The 22065-nt window shown below is 35.4% G+C and overlaps 1 protein-coding gene across 7 annotated transcripts in view; it reads left to right on the top strand.

Moving 5' to 3' along the window:
• CRACDL (CRACD like) overlaps nt 1-22065 on the top strand; it is a 97247-nt gene that overhangs the window by 36824 nt on the left and 38358 nt on the right. For 4 of the 7 annotated variants that reach the window (XM_051984695.1, XM_051984694.1, XM_051984693.1 and 1 more), the window contains exons 4-8: nt 1435-1570; nt 2391-2552; nt 5541-5609; nt 11454-11678; nt 15923-17567. In XM_051984695.1, coding sequence (XP_051840655.1) covers nt 1435-1570; nt 2391-2552; nt 5541-5609; nt 11454-11678; nt 15923-17567 — 2237 coding nt within the window. Of the gene's footprint in view, nt 1-1434; nt 1571-2390; nt 2553-5540; nt 5610-11453; nt 11679-15922; nt 17742-22065 lie in introns of those variants that run through there. The other 3 variants (XM_051984699.1, XM_051984696.1, XM_051984698.1) reach the window with 2 other exon arrangements.

Raw genomic sequence — 22065 nt, 5'->3', positions numbered from 1 at the left:
TTAGCTCAAATGAGGAAATATTGTCTAATGATTAGAACTATGCAAAAGTGAAATAGACTACCTTTTGCCCTCCATCATTAGAGACCTTCACAGTAAGGCTGAACCTTCTATATATCACATATTTTATAAACACATGTGTGCACACATACTTATATATATATATATATATATATATATATATATATATACCATCTATTGCTTAAGGTAAAAAGCTGGATTAAATAATCTCTAAATTTCCTTCTGGTATGAAGATTCTATGATTCTGGGCCTAGGAATTGTTTGCCATTTGAGTGCTATTTAAGGTTGGAAGAATGTGAATTCCTAGCACTGCAGAGTGATATTCATTTTGCAAACAGTGCTTCACGAAATAGCCTTCAAGGCTTTTAGCCAGTTACTAGGGTCAGATTTTCACATGAACAAATGCAACAAATTGGCAACATCTTCAATGTGGTGTATTGAGACAAAGCTTTCCTTCCTTCTTTGTCAGGTGTCTAAAATAGACCCTTTTCCACCTATTGTTTGACTGGTCATCATTGCTAGGAAAGTATGACTATTAATTTCTACATCCTTTATTAAGAATACATCCTCCATTTATTCTTCATGAATCCTGTTCCACAAGTCTAATGCCTTGATTATTTTAGTTGGTGGGAGAAAGGAACAGTGGGATGTCAGAATTAAGATTAGAGACCAAGATAGTGAGGGAAGAATGATCTAAGAAAATTGGTAATATTCCCACGTTACATTTCAGAGTGTTCCCCATGTTCCTGTCTTGTATAAAGTAATAAAAAAGGACCATGGATTTACAAATTTGTAATTTCCATTCAAATATACCATCTGCTGAACCCAGATGCCAGGACATGGGTGGATATTTTGGATAATCTTGTGACCAGACTATCAGACAGCCAGTTCACTCAGCCTGCTCTGCAAACACAGCCTCCAGAATAGTTTCTTTACTTAGGAGCCAGAGCGTCTGCTTGCTTACATACAAGAAATGACTTCATTCTTACCAGATTTTCCATATAACTTACAGAGTAGAGTGGGGTCAGAACTAAGATTGGTTATGAATTGTTTTTATTCACTCTGCTTACTTGGGGTCATCATTCCTGTCCTACTGTTATTTTGTTTTTAATAAAATAAAGGTTTCATTCTTCTTGTCACATATCACATCTCTACTATGAGAATTCATGTCTCTGAAGTACCTGACATGTAGAAAATGTTTCTTAGAGACTGGCTGACTAACTAACTGTAGTCCTGAGGATTGATCTTTGACAATACAAAGATGATGTCGTTAGGAACAACAGTTCTAGTATTGATCTTTTTTATGTTCTCAGGCCACAATTACATTTTTTTTTTTATGGTTCTTATCACTAAGACACAGAGTGATCAGGAAGGAATGAAAGCAAGCATAGTGTGAACCTATCTTTTCTGTCCTAGGGATCACAAGGGTACCCTGGGGAACCGAGCCCTTTCACATGACAGCATTTTCATTCCCGAGACGGGTCAAGACCCTCCCAGACCGGCTCGAGTGTTTTCTCAGGAAAATGTGTCTGAGAGGATCAGAGCTTTACAGGTAATACTCTAATCAGTGAGATTTGAGATGTAGAATAAGATTGTAGAAAATTTGCTTGTTTGTTTGTTTTTTTAAATTTTGCTTCAATGATTTGGATCATCATTTGGATGCTACTGTATCATTCAAAGATCATGATTTCACCTCTGGGGCTATTTTACTCCTTTTACCAACACAGATCACAGCCTCCTCACTTCTTAGTACATAGTGTCAAGAGTTGCTGAGGTCCCCTAAAATTCTTCATCTGTTAGGCGGCTAATCCTCCAGGAATTTAGTTCAATCCAATTGATATTTGTTAAGTCATTGTTCTGTGTAAAGTCCAAGGGCTGCAAAGACAAAAATGAAGAAGGGTTCCTGCTTTGAGGAGCTTGCAGTCTCTTAGACTCTTCAAATTTAGGTTATCTGGTTCCCAGTTTACAGTATTCATTGTCTAGCTCATATATAAAGCCTTTCCAAGTTGGGTTGGGCCCACAAGAACCTGGGACACCACTGCTATAGCTTTTGAGGATCCATGCCAAGGTGATAAAACAGAACAAGACTTCATTGGAAGCTTCATTGATAGTAAAATCATTCATTCTCAAAAAATTTCTATCCTTGTCCATGGTTAGTTATTTATTTCTGAGACACTATTAGGAAAGAGCATAGACTTTGCAAAATGAGTTTCTAAGTTTAGTCTTTAGCAACTAGCATGATACCTTAGTACAGAGAAGACATTTATTAACATTACTGATTATATAGATTATTTTTAGCTCTATCAGCCCACTAAAAAATTTCTGTTTATAAAACTCCAGAGAATATTTCTTTTTTTTTTTTTCCATTACAGATGAAAATTCAATATAATATGAAACTGGGGCCCCCTCCTCCATGTGGGATTCCCAATAAACGAGGAGATGATGCTGGCATGAGTTCTGAAGATGATGGGTTACCCAGGAGTCCTCCAGAAATATCTTTATTACATGATATAAATGCCAGCACAACAACAAAAGCAAGTATCACCATCAACATCCTGTGCTTTTGACCTATTTCTGTAACAAAAGGCAGCTAGATGTTTGTTGGGGAACCTGCTCTCCTTCCTTTTCCCTTCAGTTTATTCCCAAATGGCATATGTATCTATGGGAGGGAAGTGCCAGCGGATTTTATCGGTTAGATCAAACCTTTGATGGATTGAGGGCATGAAAGCCATTAATTATACTTGGTTTTTTTTTTTTTTTCCTTTGAGCTGAAAGTTAGTCTTTCTTTAGAGATGGCTCGAATAACATGATAAAGAATGCTATTAACATGTAGGGCTTGGGTATCACAATATTCCTTGAAACACATTTAGGAAAAACATCCTGTCACCCTGCCACCTTTGCCAGTGTATGTAACAATCTGTTTTCATAGTCTTCCAACTCTTTGGTGAAGAGAGAGAAGGAAGTACTTTGCCTTATCTCTCCCCCAGAACTAATCCTGGTCATTATAATTATGTATCATTCAGCTTTGTCATCTTATTCTTTTTATTTGCACTGTTACAGCCATTGTGTATTCATTTCCCCACCCTCACCCCCCTTTGGTTCTTAATCAGTTTCTGTCTCAATTCTTCTGTGTGACTATAGGAAAAATCACTTAAACTGCCTGGATTTCTTCAATTGCAAAAGAAGGGGCATTAAACCAAATGGCCTCTGACATACTAATTCTAACTCCAAATCTATGGTTGTATGATTTCTCTGGTCATAAATTGTTTAGACCACGTGGCTAATTTCAATGAAATGAAACAAATTCTGCTTCTTTTTTCTAATGTATGTTTTTGAGGTTTGTGAATAATTTGTGTTTCTGGGTTAGCATTGAATGTACATAGCTATGTATTCCTTTTTAGGATAGGAAAATTGTAGGATTCTAGACAGAAATATGATAGGATCAGGATGCCAGAAAGTAAAAAACTAGCATGGTAAATTAGCCATTTGACAATTAACAAATAGATTTTTAAAAATATTTGCAGGCTCATTGCACACTAGTACCTGTATTTGTTTATGAGACAGCTAGATGGTACTGTGGCTAGAGTGCTGGCCTGGGAGTCAGAAAGATCTGAATTCAAATCTGTGTGATCTTAGGCAAGTCACTTAAACCCTGTTTGCTTCCATTCCTCATCTGTAAAATGGAGACATACTAGAGAATGAAATGGCAAATCACTCCAAAAAATTCCATAGAGAAGTCCTTGTAGTTACTAAGGGTCAAAAAGGACTTAACAATAATATATGTTTATAAAGACAGTAGATTTTTAAAAATAGGTCTAGAGTTAGGAAAACTTCAGAAACCAGCTGTGTGAACTTACCTGCCTCAGTTTCCTTAATTGGAAAACAGGGATAATAATAGCATCTACTTCTGAGGATTATTAAATTAATTTAATTTTTAAATATTTTAAAGCACTTAATACAGTGCCTGGTACATAATAAGTGTTTAATAAATATTGGTTCCTGTCTTTTATGATAGACATCATATTTTAGTATGTGGAGGGGGGAATTTATCTTTAGTGTTGTCCAGTGGAACAAGAGAAAATAAACTCAATAAGTAAGTTCCTAGGGCCAAATGATACTGTTCATTCAGTTAGCAGTCCAATTAAAATTTATTCCTACAGTTTTTTGTATATGCAAGTTTTGAGTGCTCATATGATTGATGTGAATAGGATTATTACTCAAAACTATATGTAAGTCAAAACAATGTGCAGTTAAAGATATAAACATGAATGATAGTCTAGAGGTTTTTGTTATTTTAAGATACTGGAATATATGATCTGACAAGTCTTTCTTTTAATGTTTGACATTGAGCAGATGTTATTTGCATTCATACAGCATTAGTGCACACACAGATAAAAGTAATTGTAATGAGGGAGTTGGTTTCAATTGAATCTGCTATTTATTGTCCTATAGTTTCCTGATAGCAAGGCAGCCTTTTGGGAACTCAAGTCTTGAAGCCAGACTTCTTAAACATGCTAACCATAATGCCCCACACAAAACTCTAAAGCTACAAATTGCAGAAAGTTACAGACCTACTTTAGTAAAAGGAATGAAGGAAATTTCTTCTGTCACTTTCTCATACAAAGGGATGTGATCACAAGTTAAGGGAGGAAAACCTAACTTCCATATTATGCTGGATTATATATACAACAGAAACTCAGATTCAGAACACCACAGTACTCTGAAACAAGAAGAAAAGAGAATATTTTCCTAGTAATGACTAATAGTAACATCCCCATGTATTATTTGGATTTTGTTGTGACTAAGCAAGAAGAAGCATAAGACCATATCACATTTAAACTAGGTCCAGGATATGTTAATTTATAGTATATTGTCTCAGTTCTCTTTTTTAGTTTGTGCTATAGTCTTATTAGCATGGTCATAAGCCATTATACCATTCCAGACATGTTTTTCTGCTTTTAGAGGAGAAGTGAAAAAAGAAAGAAAAAAAGTAGCAGAATCTTGAGAAAATTCTAACCTGGGAGAGTCAAGTTCAAGTCCCAGCTGTCACTAATTAGGTTGTGTGACCTTTGGAAAATCACTTAACCTGTATGGTCTTCAATTACTTCATCTGAGAAATGTGGGAATTGAATTGGAATAACTTCTAAACTCTCCTTTCCAGCTTTCTCATTTTGCAATTTGTATAGAGTTGGTCTAATTTTCCCTGGTTCCCATATCTATAGTAAACCTTCCTTCTTAAATGCCATCACTCTTTATAATACAGAAAGAATACTGTTAGTACTTCAATTGTAATCTGAATAATATGAAAATAGCCTGTCACTTGAATAACATAATATTTAAATTAGATCTTCATTCCTTTTCTGTGCGTTTAATTTTTTTTTTATGTTTAGGTGTGGCTTCTAAATAGCAAATGCTGCAAGTATTTTATGTTATTTTTGTATTGTACAGAGTGTGTTATATCTGTCTGTAATCCACCTCATTGCTCGTCTTTGACTGAATCTCTCCCTCATTCCATTCCACAGTTCTCTGACCCTCACAAGCATCTTAGCTCTTTGAGTTTAGCTGGAACAGGCAGTGAAGAAGAAGAACAGGTAATTTCTAACTCTATTCATTAAGAAGAATACAAAACTCTAGACCCACAAAAGCTTCTGAAAGAAATATCACAATGAACAAAATCAGGACTTTATAGAGCAGCAAGTAGACATATGCCCGAATTAACCTTTCCATAGATTGCATTAATTTATAATTCATACCCTTCTCACTTTATCCACATTTCTCTCATGTCACTTGTTTTGTTTTTGTAAACATATTTCTTTCTGGCATTATAGGAACTTCCTAGAAATATCTGAGCCAGCCCTCCTTATAAATTCTATTTCCCCAAAAGTGTTCAGCAAAACCGCTTAGTACTGTAATTTACCTTTCACCTCTCTAGTTTGCTCATAAATAACAGAGGATGTGTGATTGAACTTTAATATGGTACAGACATTGTCTGTATTTAAATGTCAGGTTTTTTAAAACACCCTCAGAATTACTTGGCTTCATTCAGTTGAGCTAATAACAGCAATCCATATAGCAAGGCACAATTCCAAACTTGTGGCATTAAGTAAAAAGAAATCGATAACATAAATAAAAAACTAAAGTTTTTTAATTAAAAACTTACTATTATAAAATAAAATAAATGATAACTTACTGTCATTGCTGTTAATATAGTTCAGGGTTCAGGGTAATGAAGGGAAAGGGACAGCATCTTCTTTCTTCCTTTAGTTATGAGGACTAAATTCTGGTTGAAAGAGTTTTTTACATACAAAACTAAGCTTGAAGAACAAACTCAATTTAGTCATTCAAATGGATGACTAAAATAGACACTAGTTGATGTAACTATGCATTAAATCCCAGAGGGATGGAGATGTATTCTTAGTTTGTGTCACAGGATACTTAGTATGGCCTTGTACACACATAAGAGCTTAACAAATCTGACTATGATGTTTTCATGTTATCAAAAAAGCATTGTGGGCATTTTTTTAATCCATTATCTGAGCATAATTTCATGGTATCACTTCCTGCTTGACTAGGTTATTTAGGTTTTTTCTTTTAAAAAAAATATTATTTTATTTTCCCTCTAATTACATGTAAAGAAAATTTTAACATTCATTTTTTAAAAATTTGAGTTCCAAATTTTCTCCCTCTCTAAGGCAGTAAGCAATTAATATAGGTTACATAATGTACAATCATGCAAAATATTGAATATGTTGTTTTATTGTTGTTTTTTAAAATCAAAACCTTAGAATTTAAAAAACTAAAAACTAAAGGCAAAATTCTAAAATATCCATACTGATCTCAGAACTGTCCCTAATTAACTTAAAAATAAAAAAATAAAAATTTAAACATAGATTCCTTGCAGAATAGTAAATTAAATAAACCAGAATAAGCATGCTATATATTTTACTTTTGAGTTACAGACACAGTCCCTATACATTTGCTTTACAAAAAAAACATAGAATATGTATGTGATTTTGTAAACACAATTTTAAAATATGGACACCAAGATTAATGAAACTGTCATTTATGTCATTTTCAAAGAAGGCTATTTGGTACAGGGACAGCTGGGCAGTGAGGAAGATCTGAATTCAAATCCAGCCTCAGACCCTTATTAGCTGTTTGACCTTGGACAAACTACTTAAGTCTCAGTTTCTGCATTTATAAAATGAATTGGAGAAGTAAATGGCAAACCACTCTAGCATCTTTGCCAAGAAGGCTCTAAAAAGCATCATGAAGATTCAGACATAGTTGAAAAATGACTAAATAACAACAGTTTGGCACAATGGAAAAGATATTAGCTGTGGATTCAAACCCAACTTTTGCTAGCTAACTTGGGCAAAATGCTGAGCAAACTTAGGCCTTAGTCTCCAAAATGAAAAGGTTGAACTATATGGCCTCTGAGACCCCACCCAATTTTAGAAATCAGCTGAAAATTTAATTCAATCCAACAAGCATTTATTAAATAACAAATACGTACAAAGCTCAATGATAGGCACTGGAAAAAGAAATATATTTTGTAAAAAGTATTTCATTTTTTCTACTTACATGTAAAAATAGTTCAAATTTGGTCTCAGATACTTAACATTGGCTGTGTGATCTTCGGCAAGTCACTTAACCCCAAATGACTCAACAAAAAAAGAAAAAGAAAAGAGAAAATAAATTAAATGCTAATTTTGGGGGGGAGTTTTGTGGAAGCCACAGACCACAACAAAAAATCTCAGATGACTCAGAAATTTAGAAATTCAGAAATGTATGAAATATATGTATATGGTGTAGTATAATATCAACATACTTTATCTTTTAATAACATAAATACACACAATTTCTTCTTTGGTACAAAGGGAAGATAAAAGAATTTTTCTTGAATCTTCCAGATTACATGGGAAGCTGGGGGTAGAAATAGGGAGACACAACCCTCAGCACTACTCCTAAGTGGGAGGGATAAATGGAATGGGTTGCTAGACCAATGGCTCCTCCCCATAGGGATATTGAAAAATGGTTCCTAGACCCTGGTAACAACTAGAGACTTTAGACAATGTGAACACACCTCTGGTCACTAGCAGCCAGAGTCTGCAGTGCTTACTAGGTATTCACAGTAAGTAGCAATCTTTTCACTAAAAGGTAAAGACTCACTTTCTTCCAGCTAGCAAAAGCTAAAATAATCCCTGTGTAGATAATCCCAGTATAAAGTAATGACCTGTGTAGAGGTTGTCTCTGTATCCAGAGAAAATGAGGAAGGTCCCTAAATTACAGCTGCTTCCTGCTTGTTCATGCTGGTAGCCATTTGAGTTATGATTAGTGCTCCTAATCTGTCTTTTTAAATCCTCTCAACTCTTGCCTTCCCTATTCCCTTTTAAGTCCAGATGACCCCACTTAAATTTACAAAAGTAGGACTTCAAAATTCTATGCAAAGGGGAGGGTTGTTTGACCATTAATTCTCCTGAGACCTCTCAGAATCACAATAATTAAATGGAGACCAGGAGATAGTTTTAGAGATATCAGGTAAAAGATTGCTTCTGTCTACAATTCTCCCCCAGCCTCCCCCCCCCAAAAAAAAAATAACTACAGTATTAAAATGGAGAATTGCCCTCTGGGATTGCCCAATCCTGTTTAAAATTGTGCACAAATGGGTATCTTGATTGATCCAGGCCTCAAAAACTGTCATTACAATTTAGAAAACAAAACCAAGACTGAAAGGTAGAGATCTAAGGCAAGGTGAAAAAAAGAAATTGGTTTCCTTCCAATTCCTTTAAATACTTTCCCAGAGAAGTAGAGATTGGAAGGGTTAGAAGCAGAGAAAAGGGGTGGGGGGCAGGAACTCTTCATGCTTCCTGAGATCTCTTGGTATTGTGCTTCCATAGTTTTTTTAAGAGGGGAAAAAAATTGAAATGTCAGTGGGAGCACATGCAAGCTTACCAGCTCCTTCTGAGTATCCATTGTTTGAGTTGTTTGTGTAACACAATTCTCAGTTTCCAATCAATAAGGAAGAGATGCTGCTCCTTTAGTAAACAGCAGTCCTTTTTTCCAATTTTTAAAAATAAGTATACACATGATTGTGAGATGCCTTTATTTCCAGTAATACAATAAATAATACAGTAAAATTTTTATTGACTGACTGATACTGACTGAATTTTTCTTTTTTTAAGCCATTTTTTTATTATTTCAAATCAGATAGCATCCTTATTTCAGAAGGCCTGAGTTTATCTCTGTATAAGATTACCCACATCATCAATTTTCTGAATCTAGATCATAAATACTCATGAGACTATCTAGCAGTTATCAGGCTTTTTTGCCTTTTACATTGATTTTGTTTTCTGGGTTTTGTTGTTGTTGTTTTATTCCTCCATAAGCTGAAAGATAAGGAAACAAAAATAGATTCTAAATGCCTTTGGTTCTTTTCTGCAATTTTAAATCATTTTTTTCCTGTCTGGCTGATGCAACTAAAATTTGTTTTCATTAGACAGGAGCAGCGTCATTTAGACTAATATGAAAAATGAATGACTTACTGAAGTAATTTGCCTGTAGGGGACAGTAGGCATTTTTTTGAAAGACTTCTGAAGTCTCACATTCAGGAGAATGTTGTCACTCAGGCAACTAGGTTCACTGTACAAAAATAAAATTATTGTCTTACTCATTAGTTCAACCACAAAACTGAACTTGGTTGATTTTCAACATTGCACAGATTAAAATTTGGTGCTGGGATTTTTCAAGGGGGTTTTGGATCTAGGGCTGTCAGTAAACAGATTTTTTTTATCTATACCACAATCTTACACTAAATCGACTGTGGTCCGAATTTTGGTCATAATTGCTGTCTTTCTCTTTGCCCACATCACTTTATATTGATGAATATCTCTGCTGGAGAAGCCATTAGACGTCATTCAATTGAGGAGCCCTGCCAAATAAGATATTTCATAATGTTGAAAAAAGAAAAAAACTTCCAAAGGAAGTTCAGAACTGAAATAACATCCCTTCCCTGGACAAAGTGTCCTCTGTTGGGTAGATACACCCAAGTTGGGGAGTGTTTGAATCAAAATATTTGTTTAGAAAACACATCAACCAGTCTGATTTACTAGGGCATGTAGGTACCATCAAAACCATCCATAAATATAAAAAAGCTTAATTGAGTAATTATCATTTGAATTTACTGTGCTTAGCCAGAGTCATACCTAGACAAACTTATGAAATTAACAGCCAGAATTTGTATCTGGTGACTTGCAACCTTCTCTATTCCAATCAGGTATTTGTCCTTGGCAAAAAATTAAGGAATAATCATGGCTTAAATAAGGACTTAAGTGAGCACAGAAGGATTTTGGCTTTCAAAACCTGAAAGAATGAAGCCATTGACATGGGATCATATGCGATGAAATAGATGTTCTTTAAGTAGCACAGCACATAGAGGACTCACTTGGACTGCCAACCACTAGTGCAGCCTAATTATCTCATATACAAAGAGAAACTTTGTGTGGTTATCTGTCATATTGAAGTATTACAGGGGGACAAGTCCCCTTATACTAGGATTATGGAACATAGAATGGGCATAATTCCTGGCTCTAAAGCTTTTCTAATTCACTGGAAACCAGGATAGAAGTAGTCTTAATTTAGCACTTCAGAAGTTCTTAGAAATGTATGACATATTTTCATATAACATTTTGAATTCCACTTAACATAGTCACAAGATTTGGAGCCAAGAAATGTGGGTTCCATTCCTGGATCAATTGATTTTAGGCAAGTTATTTTATCTGAGTTCCAGATTATTAAGAAATGAGGTATTATGGTGGATCGAATCCTGTATTTGGAGTCAGGAAACCCAGAATTCAAATCTTGCATCAGATTCCGGGCAAGTTACTTAAATTATTTTAGCCTCCTTTCCCTCTTCTGTAAAATGGGGATAATAACAGCAGTTACCTGCAATGTTAAGATACAATAAAATATGGAAAGTGTTCTTCACTAAATATTACCTATTGGCTATTATTATGATATTTCCCATCAATAAGATGGGCTTGGTAAGAACTGAACTACCTACTTTATTGCCCTGTTTTGTGAGACTGAAAAAAGAAAATTTAGGTAAAGCAGTTGGCAAGCACTAAAGCATGTTATGGATTTCATCCCTTATTTGTTATTATTTTTTATTAAAGATATTAGAGAATTCTCCTTATCAATGCCACATTTAGAATTTATTTAGAACGCATATTTAAATACAACAAAAATAATAAAATAAAAAACTTAAAACCTTTTTGGATGTGGTAAATAAATAGAAAATTTAGAATTTCTCATAAGAAAGACCAAGAGACAGTACAAAAACTAAGCACATCAAGAGTGACAAATAAATGTTTGGAATCTCTTTCTTTTTCTTTTTTAATCTAATGCCCTGAATGTCTTTGCTTTGTTTTCCAAAGGTCTCTATAGTTTCTTCCAGACCCCTCTCTCCAGACCACATTTTCTCCAGACATGCCAGTGAAACCATGACATCGCCACGGACATCTGACAGTAGTCTCTCACCTCTAGCAGATTTCGATTATCCTCCTGAATTCTCTTCCTGCCTTGATAACTCTGCAGCAAAACACAAACTCTTGGTAAAACCTAGAAACCAGAGGTCCAGCAAAATGAGAAGGTTGTGTTCGGTAAGTCATGTCTCATCAAGGAGAAGTAGGACTCGGGCCTTTTTGCACGTGCTTCCGAGTGTGATTCTTTGGTCATTGGAGCAAAATCTACTCAAGGCTCTACTCATTTTCACCATGCATACTACTGGGTCTGACAATGTTCCCTAGATGTGTGATCATTAGTGATCATGTCTCTTGAAGAAAGAACTTAGTCTTTTCTGACTATGGTCATTGGCAGGATGCGTTATGAAGACTTTGATTAAGCTGACCTTTGATTAGTTTCTTGCTAATTTAGTTCTCTTGGATAGAAAGTTATTTTTTTTTTTCTAACTTTATGGAAAACAGACTCCTTTTCTTTTGCCAGTTACACATCACTGTAGTTGGATACAGATTAAACTCCCACAGTATTCTAGGTCCAATAATGTTGACTTTCAGCAGAATTAAGAGGCTGAGACTTTTCAGTGTTCTAGGTATTTTTTTTACAGGACAAATAGTTTTAACGTGTTTTTTTTTTCTCCCTTTAAGGGTGGATAACCCTGATAAGCTACCTGTAAGGCAGTATGCCTTTATCAAGGCATAATATCAACAAAAGTCTTTTTGTAGCAAAAAGAACTACCTTCCAGTAAATGTAAGCCTGTGCAATATGGAAACAAACCCAAAAAAATTATTCAAACTTCTTATTCTTTGCAATATGTTGACTGAGCAAACATGAGACTTTTTAAGGACTTTTCAAAGCATCTGGCTGACACAGTTGTTCCCAGTCCTCTGATCTTGAATGTTTACAATTTTAGAAAAGAAAAATTGGGTTGATGAACAAGGTAGTGTGTACACCTCTTTTGGAATGGGTAGGGGTGGGGGAGGAAGATTAAAAATGTCAGCTATTTTACTCATTATTCTTGGGGGAGTTTTGTGTCATTTTGAAGTATCTGTCCAATTACTAGTACCTAGGGACAGGATAGCTCTTCCAGATGTGAAGGTGTCAAGGATTGGAGAGGATAGTAGCAGATGAGAATACTTTGGATGGAGTGGATGAAGAAAAAAAGAAAGAAAAAAGAAAAAATGCATTGCCTATTGTGTGTCAGGCACTGTACTAAACACCTTTTTTGTAAACAGTTATTTTCTCATTTAATCCTTGCAATAACTCTTAAGAGGTAAGTGCTGTTATTATCCCCATTTTACAGTTGAGGCATATAAGAGTTAGTTAAGTGACTGGTCCAGGATCACAGCTAATAAATGTCTTAGGCCAAATTTGAACTCACACACTCAGTGCTCTGTTATCCATTGTATTATCAACTGCCTTCTTAAGGAAAGAAAGCAGGAAACCTGGAATTTCTAAGGACTGAGTTCCTTCCTATAGTATATAGTGAAGGACCTTCTTTTGCCATTTGAAGTCCAATGTTCAGCTTTAGATGCCATCTTTGAAAATGCCCCTCCATTGCCCAGACTCTGAGAAGCCTTTGCTATAAGTGAATTCCTGCACTGTCATTTTTATGGTAGGCAAAAACTGCTACTAGAAGGTCCATTTCTCCCTCTGAATATATTTTGTCACTTTTGATTCCCTGAGTGGAGAGATTTCTGGATATAATTTTGAAGTACTGTATACATATTTTTGTATATTAGGTAGCTACCTACTTATCTGATAAAACCAGACTCATGTCAAAATGCAGTTATTATTTGGTATTTCTCAAACTTCTATCCAAGCAATTAAGGATATTGGAGTTTGTTGAAAATTCCACATTCTCGCCTCTTCTGCCAGCTTCCCTCCTTAGGATATTACTGGTCAGGGATTCAGAGCTGGAAGGAACCTTGGGAATTATTTTATCCAATACCCTCATTTTACAGATGAGAAAATATTGTCTGTACACAAGCCTAGTTCAATTCAGAGAAGTTAATCACCATCTTAGTAGATAAACTATTTGGGGGTTTGGGCCATAGTTTTTGACAGTTGTCAAAAACTGTTTATTAAAATGTAGAACTCTGTGTTGGCACATCAACAAAATTATATTTCCTTGTAGTATAATTTTAACAGGATGACATTGTCTGACCCAAAGGAGAAAACCCTTATAAATTAGTTTTTGCTTACATAATTCCATTTCAAAAGTTAATTGTTTCTCAGTCGTGCTATATCTTTGATTAATGAGGTGAAAAATCCAGAAATAATGAAGTAGTATTCTAAATGTATAGGAGGAGGAAAAAAACTAAGACTGGAATAAAAGAAATAGTCTGAATGTCTTAAAAAAAAATAGTCTACCATCTAGGCATGGTAATGGTACTTTTTTAAACCCAGTGAGACTGAAGTTGGCACTTCTCTTGAATTTAGGAATTGTAAGCTACAGTGGACTGTGCTAATTAGGCATCTATATTAAACTCAGCATCAGTATGGTGACTGACCCCTTCCCTTAGGGAGGAGTCCATGAGGTTGCCTGAATAGGGGCCATTTGGCTCACATTAAAAATGGAGCAGGTCAAAAGCTCATTAGTGGGAGCAGTCTTATAATTAGCCCTTGTACTATCAGCCTAAGGAAGATAGGGAGACCCAGTCATTTGAAAAGACTTTTTTAAAAAGAAAGGAAGGAATAAAAAAAATGGGCATTATTGATATTAGTAGAGAAAGAAAGCATCATCTTTTAAGTGCCAAGAAATTACTAGAATGAAAATTTCTCAAGCAGAAATTTTCTGCCTTTTTATCATATTTGTCATATTTATCATATTTATCAAATTCTTTTAGCTGTGTGATCTTGGACAAGTTTTTTTATCTTCTTGGGCTTCAATTTGCTTCTCAGTAGAAATAATATTAAATTATATGATCACTAAAGTTCATTATTTTTATTATATTCTCTGATATAACTAGTAATATGAGGACAGATATGATGTGTCTGTTGAGTGGCACAAAAAATAAGATCTCTTTTTAAAGAAGTATTTTGTTTTTTATAGTTACATTAAAAAACAATTTTTAATATTCATTTTTCAAAATGAATTTCAATTTCAATGAAACTCAGAATGAGTTTCAGATTTTCTCCCTTTCTTTCTCCCCTTCCCCTCCTTAATTTGATAGAGGTTATATATGTACAATCATGTAAAACATATTTCCATAATTAGTCATGTTGTGAAAGAAGAAGCAGATCAAAAGTGAAACACACGCATACACACACACAAAAAAATAATAAAGTGAAAGAGTATATTTCAGTCCTCAATCAGATTCTATCAATTCTTTTTATGAATGTAGATGGTGTTTTCTATCAGGAATCCTTTGGCATTGTTTTGAATCAAACAATAAGATCTCTTAAAGACATTATTGAATTATCTTTCTTTCCACAAACTCTGAGTAGCATTTCAAACCTTATATCCTTTTAAGTATTTATCATATAATTTTACATGTGTAATTATTTCCAGAATGTAAAGTCCATGAGAATGGGGCCCATATCTTAACTGTCTTCATATTTCTCCCAACATCTAGTCCAGAACTTTGCACTTATTAGGAACCTAATTAATGATTATTGAACAAATGAATGAACAAGTGAATTCAGAAGAGAAAGAAATCATGACCATTAACTGGGAATCTTTCACCAAGAAGAAAGTTAAGCTGAGATTTGTAGGATTTAGATCAGGGGTCCTCAAACTTTTTAAATAGGGGGCCAGTTCACTGTTCCTCAGACTGTTGGAGGACCGGACTATAGTAAAAACAAAAACTTTTGTTTTGTGGGCCTTTAAATAAAGAAACTTCATAGCCCTGGGTGAGGGGGATAATTGTCCTCAGCTGCTGCATCTGGCCCGTGGACCATAGTTTGAGAATCCCTGATTTAGATGGATCAAGAGACGGGCATTCTGAGCATAAAAAAAGTATAAGGTAGCAAAGAGCACAAAGTATAGCCTGACTTAAGCAGAGAGATCATAGTAGGGAGAGAGATCTCTAGAGAACTGGAGAACACTCACTCTTGTATATTTAAAAAAAAAATCCACAGATGTTTCTGTGGTGCAGTTATACAGTTTCACTGGAAATTATTTGTTTGAGATTTCAAATAGGTTAATTATATAGGAAATTGAAAAAGGATGTTTTATTTTGTTTAGCAGTTTCATTTATAATTATATTTGCTTATGTAGTAATCATTTTCTAAAATATCACAATAGTGGCAGGAGATTGTTTTTTTTTTTTTTTAAGAAATCTGGAAATTAGGAGGAAATTCAATTTTTTTTTTTTTTTTTACAAAATTAGCTCTATAAATATTTAAAGTAGTGGAAATCTAATACATTTTATATTTCTTGTAGCGTGCACAGTCAGAGTCTCTAAGCGACCTGACTTGTACCCCAGAGGAAGAAGAAGAGGATGGGAAACAAATGCTCAAAGACCACAAAGATGAGAATTCCAGTTACGTCCAGGAAGAAATGATGGACAAGGAGACCATAGCAAATAGCCCAGAGATTCTGAAGTCAGAGATATCTGAGGAGCCTTCCCAGAGCCAAGAGGACCAAGATGAAAAGCCTGGGGTGTCTCAACTTTCTGATATAATTGCCAGCACAGGGGAATTGTCATCAGTAGTAAATAACCTTGAGACTACAGTGGAAGTCAGTTGTGCAGAGTCAGACCATTTACTTTCTTTAGACCCCTCTTCTCTTCTTGAAAACTCCTCATCTACTCTAGATGAGGAACAAAGCAAAGAAACATCTCTCTCAGCAGTGTCTCCTCCTACAGAGAGCACATGTGAGGAGTTGGTTTGTACACTTAATGAAGTCCAAAATCAATCTGCTGACAGCCCTCTAGATATACCCTCTCCAAAGGCTATTTCCAACACTACTGCACTTTCATCCAGCTTAGATTGTTCAGAAAAAAATATACAGGAGTCAAAAGATAGCCTGGAAATGTCTGATGCTGGGGAATCAATGAAAGAATCCACTGTAATACCTGACTTGGGCACTCAGTTACCAAAGAGTTGTTTGAAAAACAAAAGCTCTTCAGTCACCTCAAGTCCCAGTGTTTCTCCCATTCCTCTAGGTTTAGTGTCACCACAACTGGGACCTACCCCCTGGCACTTGGAGAAAAACACCACCCCAGAAGAGGTCCCCAAGTCTGAGCAGCAAAGCTCTCCTCCCACAGTTACTGGGGGAGGGGTGTCAGAAGGGAAACTGGAAAGGGGAACCAGTGAAGTGAGGAGTTCCAGAAAATTTTCTGTGTCTTCCTCCTGGGAGAGACCAAAAGCTAGCAGCCTGTATCCAAAAGAACATTTAGGCAGCGAAACTCCATCAAGCACAAAATTGTCCTTGCTGAAGACAAACCTGGCTCCAAAAAATGAGGTAACCAAGGATAATCTTCAGATGAACACCGAACACCAGGAAGGGAAATTGGGCATTATAAAACAGGCAGTCTCAGTCAAGAGTGACTCTCAGAACTCTGTAGACAAAGAGGGGGACCACACTGAGCTGAGCTGTACGTCCCCGGCTTCTAGTGTCTTGCCTCCAAAGGCAGATCCCTGTCCACAGTTACCGAGTCAGCCTGTCATTGAAGACAAAAACCCCTTTCAAGTCAAACTGCGGTCCACCTCCTTGTCTTTCAAATACAGAGATGGATCTTTCCCAGAATCAAAAGGAATGAAGCGATACAGTGCAGAGATCAGGGTGGAGAAAGGAGGGTTGACTTTGCTTTCTAAAGATGAAAAAACTCGAATCAAAAGACTATCAGATATAAGTGCAGCTAGTCCTTTAAATGACAAAGTGAAAGGTAAAGCCAAGTCCTCTGAGCAGCTTAGTCACAAGCCTCCTTTACCCAAGAAACCTGTTTTGCAAACTGTAACTACTCCCCACTCACATACACTCCCTCCTGGGAATCTTGAAAAACTGGACAAATTAATCAAGTCTCCAGAATCCAGAAATGAAACTAAGACCTTGGAGAAAAAGTTGCCTCTTCACAAAGTAGCTGGTAAGAATGCTGATCATGTGTGAGTCTGCTTTAGGATGGAGATGATTCTGAAATCTTCTACTGTAAGCCCTTTGAAATTTCTTATTTGAGTTAGAACCTACATATGTGTAAACAGGAACATTTCAGAAATATTTGAAGAGTAAATAAAAAATTCCTTTCAAATTCACAGAGAAATGTTTGTTGGCTTAAGGGAGCTGGGGGACACGGTGAAGGGAGCAAAGAAACAGGTCAAGGAAGTAAAAGTAGAAGAAAAAATTCATAACCTATTTATCCCAAGTGTGAAAGATTCAGATATGTAGAAAGAAGACAACAATAAAAGTGTAACAAATTTCTTGACAGGAGATAGGAGTAAGTGAATGTTCTGCTGTGCTCAGTTCTTAATTTCCAGTTTAGCACTTTATAAAATATCAATAGAGTCTAGATTCCCTAGCTAAATGGTCTCCTATAAAATTATTTACATCCAGTGATCCAGATTGATCATCTTGTTGTAAACCTATTCACATCATACTTCTCTTCTCAAAAACCTTCAATAATTCTCTATTGACTATTCTAATAAAATATAATTTTCTGGTCCCTATCCAAAAGGCTTTCATAGTTTCTCTGAATCCTACTTTTCAGTTTTACCCAACACTATTACTCTTCATTCCATCCAAATTGTACTATTCATTAGCTACTATTCTCACCCAGACTTTTCTGGTTTCCATATCTTGGTTCCCACAGACAAATTTAGGGATCTGCAATTGAAACTTTTCCTTTGGTACTTCCTCTCCCAAAGACATGCTATTTACTCTTTACATCCTCTTCATCATCTTCCAGTGCACTGATACAAGCCCTTTACCTACTGGTCTCAGGACTACTAATCTAGAAATCCCATAGTTGTGACACTTCTCCCTAAAGCATACCTTCCCCACCAAAATCATTCAGAGGCATTACAGAGTTCTCTTGGAAGTGGTTTATGCTCTTTGTTTTTGTCTTTGATTCTCTCTCTCTCTCTCTCTCTTTCTTTCTCACTCTCACACTCTGTGTATGTGTGTGTGTGTGTGTGTGTGTGTGTGTGAGAGAGAGAGATCTCTCTCTCTTTCTCTGGCTCTTTGTCCTTGAATCTCTCTCTCAATATCTCTTTCTTTCTCTCAATGTCTGTCTGTCTGTCTGTCTATCTTTGTGTCTCTGTCTCTGTCTCTGTCTCTGTCTCTGTCTTTGTCTCTCTCTCTTTCTCTCTCTCTCTCTCTCAATATCTCTTTCTTTCTCTCAATGTCTGTCTGTCTGTCTGTCTGTCTGTCTGTCTGTCTGTCTATCTTTGTCTCTCTGTCTCTGTCTCTGTCTTTGTCTCTCTCTCTTTCTCTCTCTCTCTCTCTCTCAATATCTGTCTGTCTCCCTCCCTCTGTCTCCCCTATATACATACATACATACATACATACATACATACATACATACATACATAGATGCATCACTCAACCAAAAAAAAAAAAAAATTCCTAGTTACAGTTCTGATTTTATAATCCATGCCTGGAAGGGACTTCCTCCTTCTCCCTTCTCCCTGCTCATTAAAAACTTTCTCTGCCCTCAGGGTCCAATTTATTGTAATATCCTTCATGAAGCCTTTCTTTATCTCTCTCAAATAAAAAGTTTTTTTCTCTTCAAATTTCCCTTGCCTTTTCTACATTGTTCCTTTTATCATAGTTATTTGTGCATATGCTAATTCTCTTATTAGAATATGAGTAATGTCAGAAGATTTTTATTTCACCTGTTTTCCCAGTACTTAGTATGATACCCTAAATATAAAAGGTGCTTAATATTTATTAATGTTATTATTAATTTTTTTCTAGCACCTAAGCCACTTCCTGATCATAAATTAAGTGCCTTTGAAACATGGTACCAGTTTCTGAGTCAAGCTGCAGAAAAGACCCTCTCACATCATAGAGCTACTGTAGTAATTTATCATCCTGGTTGTCTAGAAGAATTAATTCAGAACCAAATTGTCCCTCATTGCAGAGTTGATTTCCAGTGTATTCGATTACAACTATTTTAATAAAATTGTATTAAAAACATACAAAAACATGTATGTTTTTATGCTGTAAATGAAAAGTTGAAACCATATCCATAAAAGAAAATGTTATAGATGTATATGGAATATAAAAATTTGTCAGTGCAACCTTCTTTAAGAAATGGAAAAATTGAACTAGGCTACTTTTCTCTGTAATCCATCCTTCCCATTACTATCAGATTGATTTCCTGAAAGCATGGCTCTTCTACCATTCTCCTATTCAAAAACCTTCAGAAACCACCGGCCCTGAATTCAGAAGGACCTGAGTTCAAAGCCAAGGCCTCAAACACTTAGCACTTCCTGGCTGTATGACTGGGCAAATCACTTAACCCCAACTGCCTCAAAAACAAAAACCAAACAAAAACAAAAACAAAACCTTCAGAGATTTCCTCATTGTCTATGGGATTAAATGTAAACTCCTCAATTAAGCATTGTCAGGATCTTTTTTTCTTGTCTTCTTCGGAACTGTCTTTCCAGCCCTGTCTTCCACTATACCCTTACATTTCAAACCCTAACTTATTTTATGTTTCCTAAATATACCCTCATTGAGAGATCCTATCTTGGAGAATGATCTTGCTGTCATATGGAATATTCCACTGTCCTCCCTGTACCTATTGAAACCCTATCTATCCTTGAAGGCCAATCAGATGCTAATTCTCTGATCTAACCTTTCCTGGCTCTACTCAATCAGATATAATCTACTCCATCTCTGAATTCCGATAGTATTCTGTTCCACCTTTACTTAATCAAATATAATCTACTCCATCTCTGAATTCAAATAGTATTCTGTTCCAACTTTCTCATAGTATTTATTCTTTTTTTTAACCTTGCTTTATAGTTATTCATATTATTTTCTTACCTTCTTTCCCCTTCCTTAATCATAAGTTCCTTGAGGTCAGAAGAATGTGTTTTCTTCATCCTTGTGCCTAGCACATTGTGTTGCTTCAAAGGACATGCTGAATAAACATTTCTCAAATTGGATTGTATGTGTTTGAGAAGGCTGATTAAGTTTTACTTTCAGTGATTCAGATGAACAGAGTATTCTGTTGGATATGTGCATTTAATTCTGCCTGCTAGCTTCTTATTAGGAACAAAGATACTAGAGAATAAAATTATAGTCTTTTTGGCTCATCATTTCCAAAGAACTGTGTGAATGGTATTTGTCTATTTTTAATGTGTAAGAGATGAGATGATGTCTATGTTGTAAGAGAGAGAGACAGATTCAAAAAAATCAATAAACATTTATATGTGCCTCCTATGTAGTATAGCTAATGAACACACACACACACACACACACACACACACACACACACATTGTACCTCATCCTTAATCCCAGAATCCTCATAAGCTTTTAGCTTTATCATAACTACTCTCAGGACTTGGACTACCCCCATCAAAGGAAATGAATTTAAGGTTGCTAAAATAACAAAGGCCCAACATCCCAGATAAGCCCTTAATGTATAACTCTCAGAACAATACCTCAAAGTTCTGGGTTTCAAAAACTAGGTTCATTTGGGAAGAGGCCTTTGCCCCAAATCTTTTCTTTTTGGCATTTTTTTTTCCTCAAAAAGTTATACATTAAGGGCTTATCTGGGATGTTGAGCCTTTGTTATTTTAGCAACCTTAAATTCACATGTCCCAGTCTCCATGGATGTGACTGTGTATAGGACAGCCTTCCAGTATATCACAGACAATATACAAAAGGGGAAGAAAGGGGAAGGGAATAAGCATTTTACACAATTATTCTGTACCAGGCACTGAGCTTAAAAAAAAGCTTTATAAATATTATCTCATTAGATGCTCATAAAAAAACTGGAAGGTAGGTGCTATTATGATCCCCATTTTACAGTAGAGGAAACTGAGGCAGGTAACAGTTAAATTTAAATTTAAATTCAGATTTTTTTATGACTCCAGGCACAGCATTCTATCCAGTGTATCACCTAATTTCCTCAATATAACAAACATAAACATAAATACACATACAGATATACATATATGTATGTATATGTGTTTTATGCATGTATGTGTGTATGTATAGTTAGAACTATACATATATATACACACACATATATATAATATTTATATATTAATTCTTTCTTTCTATTGATTCTTCCCTCCCTCCCATGGACCCATATGGTTCTCCAGACTCATGACTCCATTTTGTAGTATATTCCCTTGCAAGGAAACAACATTAAATTTCTAGGCAAATTTCCAATATCTCTGAACCCCCAAGATATAATTTGTAACCTATTTGTTACAATTTGTGAATTTCATGGACCACTACAGATTGCAGAACTATATACAAAGATTTGCTTCATTATCTAGCAAAATGGCATGCTTTCCCATTGGGGATGAGGAAGACTTTTTTTTTTCTTTTTTCTTTTTCTTCTTTTTTTAAAATTTCTGTAAGTATTTTGGGATTTTTTTTTGGTTTTTACTTTTTTTTTTCTGAT

Source organism: Antechinus flavipes, chromosome 3 (assembly GCF_016432865.1).
Source record: "Antechinus flavipes isolate AdamAnt ecotype Samford, QLD, Australia chromosome 3, AdamAnt_v2, whole genome shotgun sequence".
In the NCBI taxonomy this organism is placed as follows: domain Eukaryota; kingdom Metazoa; phylum Chordata; class Mammalia; order Dasyuromorphia; family Dasyuridae; genus Antechinus; species Antechinus flavipes.
Note: the sequence above shows the minus strand (reverse complement) of the source record. Positions and strands in the feature narration are given on the sequence as shown.